General features: G+C 39.6%; 1 protein-coding gene across 2 annotated transcripts in view; it reads left to right on the forward strand.

Annotated features, from left to right (window-relative positions):
• The window catches only part of FRMPD4 (FERM and PDZ domain containing 4), a 587,189-nt gene that overhangs the window by 552,061 nt on the left and 23,322 nt on the right, over positions 1-11,806 (forward strand). For both annotated transcript variants that reach the window (XM_008571308.1, XM_008571302.1), the window contains exons 8-9: positions 3,233-3,364; positions 7,223-7,342. In XM_008571308.1, coding sequence (XP_008569530.1) covers positions 3,233-3,364; positions 7,223-7,342 — 252 coding nt within the window. The remainder of the gene's footprint in view (positions 1-3,232; positions 3,365-7,222; positions 7,343-11,806) is intronic.

Raw genomic sequence — 11,806 nt, forward strand, 5'->3', positions numbered from 1 at the left:
TAAAAAAGTACCTACTGATGATCTGTACAATCATCTATCAAGAGAATGTCAACTCTGTTAAAAATGTCTATCAATAGTCAACCCCTAATCCTTGTTTTTTTTTTTTTTTTTTAATTAATCACCATAGACCTCATGTGTGGAAGCATTTCTGCAAAGGCCCGCTTGTTGCGTATTCTTATTCTCATGAGACCAGCAAGCAGCTTGTTTTGAATTGCTTTAGATATGTAGTGATTTAGTAGGTAATAGAGCAGACAATATTAGTAGATTGATGTTAAACCATGAAATCATTCTTGAATCATTCCAGATGAAGTATTCCTTCATACAAGACTGCTAATTTTAAATGGCGATGACTAAAAAAGTGCTTTTTTTCCTATTGAATATCAATTTACGGTGAGATATTAATCTAATTATTGTTCAACTAACCCAGGAGTAGGCAACCTTTTTCTGGAAAGGGCCAGATACTAAGTTTCTTAGGCTTTGTGGGCCATTTGATCTCTGTTGCAACTGCTCGCCTCTGTCATTGTATCAGGAAAGCAGCCATGAACAGGTGGGTTTGGGAAGTCCTTAAGACCAACCTTGCATTCTGTCATTCACTTGAAGGACTCACAGAACTCAGCAATTTGTTATACTCATAGTTACAGATTATTACAGCAAAAGGATATTGAATGAAATCAGCCATGGGAAAAAAGTGCATTGGCAGGGTACAGAAGAGATCAGACACAAAGCTTCCAGGTGTCCTCCCCAGTAGATTCATGTAGACAGTGCTTAATTGTCCCAGAAATGATGTGTGGCAATATGCATGGAGTACTGCCAACCAGGGAAGCTCACTTGGGCCTTGGTGTCCAGAGTTTTTATTGGGGGTTTGCCACATAGATACAGCTGGCCATCCTCATGGCTGATCTTAGTACTCAGCCCCACTAGAGGTCAAGATGATACTGCACGGGCTGAGGTTCCCACCATAAATCACATTGTTAGCATAGACTATCTGGTATAGCCCAAGGCACCCAGGTAAACAGAAACATTCCTTTCAGGCAAGACGTTTCATGGCCTTAGAGGTTACTTTGCAAGAGTGGGAGCAAAGGACCAAATCTTTCTTTAGGCAGAGTTAATCTGTTACTGAACAGACAATATGTAAACAAATGGACATGGCCAGATTTGACCCACAAGCCATAGTTTGCCGAGCCCTGAACTAACCCATGGAGCTACATAATTATAATTCTCTGACACCATGGTCTTGTTCTGTGTTACCAACTGGTCATCTCCTTGCCATTGGTCTTCCTACCTCACCTGAAGATGCAGGTAAAGACTCGAATGCATTTCTTAACAGAAGTAAATCTAAATTTGAGAAAGCCCTATTGTTAATTTCCTCTGGCCTCTTTATTATAGGAACCCACACTAGACTAAGTTTGATTTCCCTTAGGATTGCAGATGGCAATGAGAAGATAGGGAGCCATGCAGAGAGTTCACATCAAATTTGAGTTATCTTACCTTGTACCTAACAGCCTTATTATCACAATAAACATTGCCTGGTAGGGGGAAAATAGAAATAGTATTGTTATGAAAGGAGTATGACACTGTTTAATAAAAATTGCCAGAATTCTTGCTACAGTTACAATAGGGAAAAACTATTGCTATCGATTTTCTAGTGTCCTCCCTGATGGTTCCGAAGAATGTTTTATAAAGTTCTTGTTGCCACACAAAAGCTGGTTTTGTTTTCTCTTTCCTGGGCCTTGCACAAAAATTATAAAGCAGAGAATCTTTTTATGAAATCCAACATAGTCAAGGCATTTCTGTTGAATGATTTTTTGGGAGGTAGGTGGATGTGCAGATTTTTGTGTTAATGGGGCCTGAAAAATTTAAAAAGGGCCACAGAGAAAGATCAAAACATTAGAAGAGTCACTAAAGAAAACTCTGTATAGCAGAGTTTCTGTACCCTGACACTACTGATATTTTGGACTAGATAATTCTTTGCTGTGGGGCTGTCCTGTGCATTGTGGGATATTTAGCAGCATCCCTGGCCCCTACTCACTAGATGCCACTCATATTCCTAACCTAATTGTGACAACCAAAGATATCTCCAGAAATTTCCAAATGTTGCTGTGGGCAAAATTTTTCTGGGTTCAGAACCACTGCTCTACATGATTTTTAGCATTTGAGTACAAACTGTCTTGAAGAGGGATCATTTAGTAGTTTGAAAATAAATGAAAAAAGTAAAGGTTGAGGAGATTAGTTTTGCATTGCGGTAAATGTGTGTATTTGTGTATGGAACACCTTTTTGATTATAAATGTTCAATCCTATGAAACATTGCTGACAAAGCTTGCTCTTCCACCTTCTCCGGAGAAATAAAATAAAAGCTAATACATGTATATTGTTATGGTGCCCTAACTCCGTGCCAAACCATGTTGTAATGAATGCTTTCTATGTACGAATTCATTTAATCCTTATATCCCTTCCAGGGCGAGCATTATTATTACCCTCAGTTTACAGATAGGTAAACTAAGATAATTAGAAATTAAATAACTTACTCAAAGCTGCGTAGCTAATAAGCACCAGAGCTGGGATTAGAAACCAGACTGTTTCCAGAGCCCACATTCCTTGCCACTACCACACCGCTCTTTCAGAAGGGTAGGCCAGGAGTCAGCAAGCTGTTTCTGTAAAGGGCCATATAGCAAATATCTCAGTCTTCGTAGTCCACAGAGACACAACTACCCAATTCTGATGATGCAGCATGCAAAAGCAGCCACAGACAACAGATGGGCATGACTGTGTCTCAATAAAATTTTATTTACAAAACCAGGCAGTGGGCTAGATTTGGCATGCAGGCCATATTTTGCCAACCCCTGGGGTAGATCACTTTCAGAGCTGGTTTAATTGCCACCCCATTTAGAAGAAAGGAGAAATGAACTGACTATACTACATAATCCATTGATAACCTTTCTGTTTTAAGACCTTACATGATAGGCAAGCTCCTCCAGCTATTTACCTTGTTAACTCTCTGTTCTGATCTCCATAAAGACTTTGGGTGTTTGGAGAGGCCAGGAAAAGGGCAAGGGAAAGAAGGCCTGATTTTTGTATCTTTTGGGATGTTTGGAGCATCAAATTTCAGAATCAACCAAAGGTGTAAAACGTGAAGATCTGAAGCCTATATGTGTAACACTTTTTGGTCATGGTAGACTCCCCAAGAAGGAAGCCTCCATTTTGATCTCATTATGTCCATGTTTCCTCTGTCAGGATGTCATCTTAACCCTTCAAGAGAAGCTCTCCATCAAAGGCATTGAACACTTCTCCCTCATGCTGGAGCAGAGGATGGAAGGGGCTGGAACAAAGCTGCTCTTGCTTCATGAACAGGAGACACTAACTCAGGTCCGTGAAATTACACCCTCAAGTGATCATGCACTGGCATGGGCAGAGGTTGCCCATCCCAGAGCTCTCCCCTCCCTCCCTCTAATCCTTTAAATGTATTAACTGCATCCCTGGGTATCCACACTAAAGGCAGCGCTGGCATTCATAATGGATTTTACACCTCATGGTGATGTGTCCCTTTTTGTCAGTCTTTCATAGACTGTCAGTTGGTCTCACAAACAGATTTGTCATTCAAAGACCAGCAGCTACTCCCTGGGAATATAGCTGCGTAGAATTATATTTTATGTTACTGCAATGACTTACTCTCCTGTTTCAATCAGCAGTCTCTTGAATCCATTAAAAAGAAATGGTTGTGGCGATTATTTAAATTAAGCTAAAATCATATTTAGTTGTTTCAAATTCTGGGTGCATACTTAAGAGCATTTCTGAAAGCTTGAAATCTCTGCCCCCGTCCTGCCTGCTATAAATATGTGATCCACCAATGCGTCCCAGTTCCTTGTACCAAGATGCCACCCATCTGTTCTCTGGGGAGACAAGCAGGCTGCTTGGCTGCTGAATTCAGCATGGCATTCTGACTTTTCGTGTGATTCCACACAAGCCGAGTCTATGTTGAATGTATAAGAGACTTCAACAAATTCATCTTATGTAGGAGAGTTCATTGATGAGAGAAATTTAGGGAGAAGTGCATGAGGCGACACCAGGAGAAGAAACATCAAGACACCACCAGGTGGATGGAGTAGCAGAAAGTGGTGTCGCCCTAATGCTTTTTGGTTGTTGTGTAATTAAAAGCTGGTGTCCCACACATCGGGTCCCAAAGATATCCCTGATTTTCATGATTGAATCCAACTCAACGTAATGAATCAATTGTGTTGATTTATATTCCTCTACCTCAACTTGACCGATTACGTCTATCAGGTTTAAATCTACCTATAGATATTTTAAATCACTTATTATTTTAACCTGTGCCAAAACACTCTTCAAAATAGATGACTTATTTTCTGTTTCATTATGGGGAAACCACCCCTGATATACAAAATCCCTCATATGAAAGATCAGTGTCTGGGTCTGAGTCCCCACCCCACAGAAGGAGAACATAAGACAAGGATTTGAATGTATGTGGTTTATTTGGGTGGAGATCTCAGGAAATACTGTCACAGGATTGGAGACAGGAAATGGGAAAAGTTGGGAAGCCAATACAAAATGTATTATCAAGCCAGTTTCCACTGTGAGCAAGTGGTGTTTCATCCTACCGGGAACGCTGTGAGACAGTGTAGGACACACCTCAGAGGTATCCCACCTGAGGGGCGAGGGAGCTGGGGCATTTGTCCATCAACATGCCATCTGTTATTGGTGGAGGGCTGCTCCAAGGTGAGTTTCTCCCTGGTTATTCCGGTTTGCCTTTTGCTGGCAGGTGGTCACAGGTGTCTGCAGTAACTAGCCTTCAGCTTGTAGCAGCAAGTGCCAAGGGGCTATGGGCAGACAGTCAGTTACTATGAGTCTAACGAAACCCCCCACAACCTTTTGATCCTTCCAGTTATACTATCTCTCCGAATGTCTATCTATGACATGGCCTTTATGGGAAGCCTTCATGTTGCTTTCATTGGACAAAGATTCTTTCAAAGTCTTCTGGTGCTAGGTAACCAAAATGTCTCATTCCAGATTGAGTTCCGATTTTTAAATTTCTTTTAAATGTTAGAAGGAAACAAAAAACCTCTAACAACGATTCTTCCTTCACCTTTAGGCTTTTTTTTTTTTTTCATTTTAAGAATCAGTAGTGTAAGTAAAATGCTAAAACTCAAGTATTATCTCTAGAAAAGAAAAGTGATTTACAATATCCTGAAACAAACCAGCTATATATGCCTTTGAAATCAATGTATATGAAAAACTCAATTAATAAAATATTTATAGACATGATTGAAACAGGGAGTAAGTATAAGAAATTATGATTTGTCCAATAACAAAAATCACTTTAAAACATTTAATCTTGATGAAAAACCCCATAGGAACTTTTAAGAAACTCTACCTGAATTTCTGGCAGCTTGATACTAAAATTCTGTCTAAAAAATACTACTGTCTATTTACATACTACTTAAAGTTTCCAAGAAACTCTTTTTTTGTTTGTTTGTTGTAGAGACTGTTATTCTTATGGACTGCCATGTCTAATGCACCTTTTTGCATCACATTAATTTATTTCACAAAACTATTATAACATACAGTAAAAGTAGCCTCAAAATGGCTTATGGAAAATTCAAGAAAGATATATTCTCACCAGTAATTAAAGGAGTTGGAGATATGATGCTTCCTGACTTTCAAACATGAGAGCAGACCTTCTGGCAAAATAGCCCATGAAGTCACTGTGAAACATAACAGCAGGGCTGACCAGCACTACAGGCCTCTTAGGTTCCTCTACCTTCCTGGTTTGTTTTACCATCAGCCGGTGATGAGCAGCCCATAGCTCTCAAGTCTCATGAGTGGAGAGCTTGGTTTGGTGATGAGCAGCCCATAGCTCTCAAGTCTCATGAGTCCATTAAGCTTTGCAATCCTGCCCACAGCTAGAAAGCTACTTGCTACTTATCAGCACGCCCCGATATTTAAAAGTAGAATGTCTTTTTCCATTGGAATTCTTCTGTTCAACAAAGTTAGCAATGTAAACTGTGAATACACACACACAAGTTATGGGACTCAATAAAGCTATTTTTATTTTAAATTTTTAAATTGCAGCTCACAAACATTTTTATTTTGCCAGGTTTGTCACCTGCATAAAAGTAGTTACACACAACTGTATTGGTTCATGCTGCATGGTTTTAGTTTCATTTTGCTGACCCCTTTGAGGGAAATCAATACACCTTTGTCTTTTTTCTTGGAGTCCAATGCCTTTCATTCATTTGTCTGTTTATTAAGCACCTACTATTATTACTATTTATTGATTGATTTCCTTTTGTTGCAAAAGGAATTAAGAAACTAACACCTCGTAGTTGACACATACTGTGCTGGAAAAAAGGAAACAAACCAAAACGATCCACAGTCCATAACCCTAGAGAACTTGTGGTATATTCCAAACTCCTTTGAACAACTTGAACAATGTCATGCTGTCAGATATGTGGGGTAGTTTGGAGACTTTTCAACTCCAGACATAGAACACGGGCCAAAACTTCTGTCTTCCTACCTTCCAATGAGATGTCACCCAAAGTGCTTTTTTGCTATCATGCTTTCATTGCTACAGTCAGTCTGGTGTCTAATTTAGAAGAACCCACAGCAGTGTTATGCAGTAATAAACCATAGTGGACAATATCTGTGCGATCCCTTTGGGTCCCCTTTTGTACTCCCCACCCAAGATTCAGTGTGCTATCACTGACAACAGCCAGCGTTCTGCAGTTCTCCTGAAAACTGCCCTCAGACTGCTGGAGCCCATGTCCCTTTAGGATAGCCCTGGACCAATAACTCCTCAGAGCTCCTCTGGCTCAGGTCTCAGCAGTGTGTGCTGTAACTCTCACCCCACAGTGACCTGCAGCATCAGCTGTCACTCCCTTCTGCTGGGCTTAGCTGAGATGGCACCCTTGCTTGTCTTCCTCCCCCTCCATGACCTGCTCCCCCACTCCCATACTGGCCTCTCAGGGGAGCAGTTCTTAGTAAGTCCCTTTTACACAAACCCTAACCTCAGGGTCTGCTTCTGGGAAACCCGACCTGTGTCATGAGGTTCTGTGCAGTTTTCAGGGAATGAGTATCTATGATAAATACTAAAAGAACTTCGACTGCTTCTTTCCTGAGTGTCCAAAGAAAGTTGACTTGGCTTCTGTGTCCTCAGCCATTTCTCAGTCAGCACTGAAGGACTTTTGTGTGATTGGTCTGCCCTTCTAGGTGACACAGAGGCCCAGCTCCCATAAGATGAGGTGTCTTTTCAGAATTAGCTTTGTCCCAAAGGATCCAATTGACCTATTAAGGAGAGATCCAGTTGCTTTCGAGTATCTCTATGTTCAGGTATGTAAAAATGTTGGCATGTTTTATATAAATGTTATGGGATAAATTAAGTTTGGATTTTTTCCTGAATTCCTTCTTATGGAATCTTCTTTCTCTTTGTTCCCCACCCAAGCTCAATGAATTGTAAAAAGAAAAAGAGCACCACAGAATCATTTTATATTTGATTTTACAATAATTTCATACTTCAAAAAAAGTTGCAAGCTTAGTTGTCTGTACCCTTCACCCAGATTCACCAACTGTTAACATTTTACATTTACTTTATCTTTAGTGTGTGCACATGTTCTATTTATCTATCTCTCACCACACAAATACACACACACACACACACACACACACTATATATATATATATATATATAATTTTTTCTAAACCATATGAAAGTCAGGTACCGAAATCATGATTGATCACTCCTAAATACTTCAGTGTGTGCTTTCTAATAACAGGGACATTTTCTTATATCATAATTGTACAATTAACAAAACCAGGAAGTTTAACATTGATACATTTCAATTATCTCACCTGCAATTCCTGTCCAAATTATGCCTATTGTCCCCAAAATGTCCTGTTTCAATTTTCTTCTAGAACAGACTCCACTGCAAGATCCCATTTTGTATGTTGTTGTCATGTTTCTTTAATCTCCTTAAGTCTGGAACATTCCTCAGCCTTTCTTTGACTTTCATGACCTTGACGGTTTTAAGGAGGACTGATCGTTTTTTGTGATTTTTTTGGAAGAAATCTCTCAATTTAGGTTTCTTTGATGTTTTCTCGTGATTAGATTAAGGTCATACATTTTGGGAAGAGCAACATGAGAGACTTTGTGGCCTCCTCAGTCTGTCACATCAGGAGGAACCTGATGTCTGTTTCCCCCTCAATGGCAAGGTTGACTTTGTCTCTTGGTTATGGTGGCGTCCTCCAAATTTATCCATCCCAAAGTTACTATTTTTCCTTTTGTAATTAATAAATAATATGCGGAAAGTCACTTTGCAACTCTTTTTTTTTTTTTTTGGTCTTTTGTCTTTTTCCGTGTCCGGCAACGGATCACAAACCTCAGTGTTGCCCCCGTACCGGACCGGGGACCGGCAACGGGATTGCAACCCTCGGTGTTGCTCCCGCGCCTCGCTCAGCCAGTGAGCGGGAACCGGTCTGTATGTGGGATCCGAACCCTCGGCGGGAGCCCCGCCGCGCTCCCAAGCGGCGCACTATAGCAGTGCGCCACTGGGCCGGCCCTGCAACTCTTTTATTAACCCGTACCTCATCAAACTTTCACCCACTCATTTTTGTATTAATTGATGATTCTTATCTGACATTATTACTATAATGGTTGAAAATGATGATTTTTCTAATTCCTTTATTTCTTTTTAATTTGTTAATTGGCATACTATAAGAAAAAGTTTTTCCTTCTGCTTTATATGCTTGTTCATTCATTTATTTGGTGCTTAAGTTGTTCTGAAATATTATAATACTGGAATTATTAATTTCAAGGTGATAAAACTAGACTGTCTATATGTGATATCTAATTCTGAGATATAATTCTCCAAAAACAAAGCTTCCAAGAATAAGTATGTTTGTCCCAAAGGAAACTTAACTAATTTTAGAATTAAGAGATATTTCTAAATTTTTCTATAACTTCTTCCTATTACTTTCAGATAAATTTCCAATATAATCACATTAAACAGTAAGAACACACTTACAGAAAAGTAGAAAAAAGAAAATAAACATTTGTTAACTCTGGGTAGTTGATACACTGGTATTTGTTTTACTATTATCAGTATTTTCTTACATATTTCAAAGCCTTTGTAATCTTCAAAAGTTGGGTAGTAGAACAAATAGGTAAAAGATGGCAGATAGATGCAGATTAGATAGATGTCAGAAGTTAGGAATGGTGACATAAATTAGAGGACAATAAGCCCTGGAGATCAGAAATTAAGTCAGAGAAGAAAGAAGCAGAGCATACTAGAACCTTCTAGCAGATGGTGGCACTCAGGATAAGGCCAGTTAAACCTTTCCCACCTCAGTGGTCTTTGGAAGAGACTGTGGTATTTACAGCCCAGTAGGAAGACTGAGTTATCAAGAAGAGTCAAATCCTACTCAGCACACCCTGTGTATCAAGTAAAGAAACGTATTGCGTGCTTTACAGCGTATTCCACCCCAAACAGTGAAACTGTCATGTTTTAGATTCTTTAAACATTAAAATTTAGTCACCTGGACCCCTCACTTGTCAACAATATCCCCTGCTCCCCAACAGGCCAGGGAACCCAAAGGTGACTGCCTGAAACAAAGAGCCTGATTGTCAGCTGATCTGTTACTGTGTCGTCCCCATATCCTGCTGAGAATCAGCCCAGGGCTTTGCCATGTAGCTCAGACCAATGTGCTGCGTTAACCACTTTGGTAGTTGCATATAAGCAGTTACAGGTGCTGGTCAGAACATGGCTGTAGCCAGTGACATGCATTTGTGGTCGTTCTCTATAATTATACGAGTATACCCACCTGGTTAACAGGATGGATCTTTTAGACAATTTTATTCTGCTTGTGTTTAAACATCACAAGTCCATTGCATTTATATAAGAACAATGATACTGTGTTTGCCCTGGGGAGGAGAGACCACTTGAGTAGACAAGGTACTGCTCAACACAGTTCTGTTTAAGGTGTATTTGCTCAAATCTAATGCAGTTTACAGACATCTTTCCTATTCAAAAGACACATCCTTTATACCTGTAATACTGTCCTCAGAACAGGAAAACCTACTGGAAATCCTGCCCAGGGACTAGCAGAAAAAGACCGATGATCCTTCTGCTTTCCCACGTTGGGTGTTGCATGGGTGGCGAATTAGCCACCTCTTCAAGGAGTAGCCAGTGGTGGGGAGATGGAAAGCCGTGTATGGTGGGTGATGGAGACCAACATATAGCTACTAGTAAGAAACAAGAATTTCTTTGCCCCAGACCCTTTAAGTGCATTGTATTACAGAATGTGTGGTCTGTCTAAAATAACATATCTGTCTAATATCAGTCAATAGATCTGCAAATGGTACCTGTGTGTACATGTTGATTTTAAGATAGTAAAAAGATGCATAAAATTAGCCTGTAGCACAGAAGAATAAGCAAAAGCAATAAATATCACTTTACAAAGACAAAATCAATTTAACTTACTGGGCTTCTAATGAGGACAATAGCCACTGACTTAGAAAAACCATGATGAAGAAAACAGAGTTTTTAAAAGTGATATTATCTGTTCATCTCCTAGTCATTAATCGTCCATAAGGACAGATTTTGGCATACGTAGTAACAGTAAACTCTAATAATCCAGACTGTTCTAATTTGTAATTATAATAGGCTGTGCTGACGTTTACCTGTCCACTATTAAGAAAAAGATTGTTATACCAATTAGTAAACAGGATAAGACCTCAGAAGCTCCAAAATATTTTCAAACACTTTAGCTGTGTTTGCTTCCTTTTTAACATCTAACATGTTAATTGTAAATGAACTTTTTGTAAGCCTAAAGTGGAGACTGTTGGGACCTCTATTCAGCAAAACAATGACTGCCATTTGCTTGTGTAACTGTATTTTAAGAAACTGTACTTGAGAGTAATAAAAGCATGATTAGTACCCAAAAATATATATAATTCAGACTTCACACTAATTCTTCAGGATCAGTCTGAACTAATTATGTAATGCAATTAAGTGACTAATCACCTTGTCAAAAAATTCACCCAGAAGTCTGGTTAAATACAGGGTAAAACAGGGATGGGAAAAAAAGGCCCCAGCCACAACTCTTAGGAGAAGTTAACAGTGGTGACTCAACTTTCTAGAGCACATTCCATTTTATGAAACATCCTTACAGATGTCATGGCAGCCTTACCAGTTAGTTGATAACTCTCAAGTTAGATGTTGCTGAGGGCCCATTTTTCAGATAAGAAAACTGAGACTTGAGATATGAAATGCCACATCCAAGGTCATTTGATTAGTAGTTGACAGAGCCTAGAATCAAACCTGGGGCTTTTGTCTCTAAATTCTGTGCTAGAATCCTCTGTTTCAAATCCATCACGCAATAGCAGTCATAGAAGAAAGTGATTTACCAAAATGATTTATCACAAAACTGATCCTATAGGTGCCTGCACCTGGCACTGTGCCAAGTGGCTTCCTCACTCCCATCCCTCATGGAACTCTCTAAAATGACCCTAGGCTGTCAACCCCTTAAAGCCCATATGGACAATCCTGAGCATTTGGAAATAACTGGTAAACCCAAGACTAGCACAACAAAATGACCATGTGGAATTGCTGTCACAGGCTGCCCTATCTCCTGCCTCACAACAGACGCACTTCCAGCAAGGGCTGCCATGCAACCCAGATAGGTTTAAGATTTTAAGGAGAAGCAAAGGTGGAAGACTGTGTTAGGGAAGGAGAGGGGAGAAAATGTGACTTGACTCTTTTTTTTTTTTTTTTTTTTTTTTTTTTTTTTTTTTTTTTT

This window comes from Galeopterus variegatus, unplaced genomic scaffold, assembly GCF_000696425.1.
Source record: "Galeopterus variegatus unplaced genomic scaffold, G_variegatus-3.0.2 Scaffold38, whole genome shotgun sequence".
NCBI lineage: Eukaryota > Metazoa > Chordata > Mammalia > Dermoptera > Cynocephalidae > Galeopterus > Galeopterus variegatus.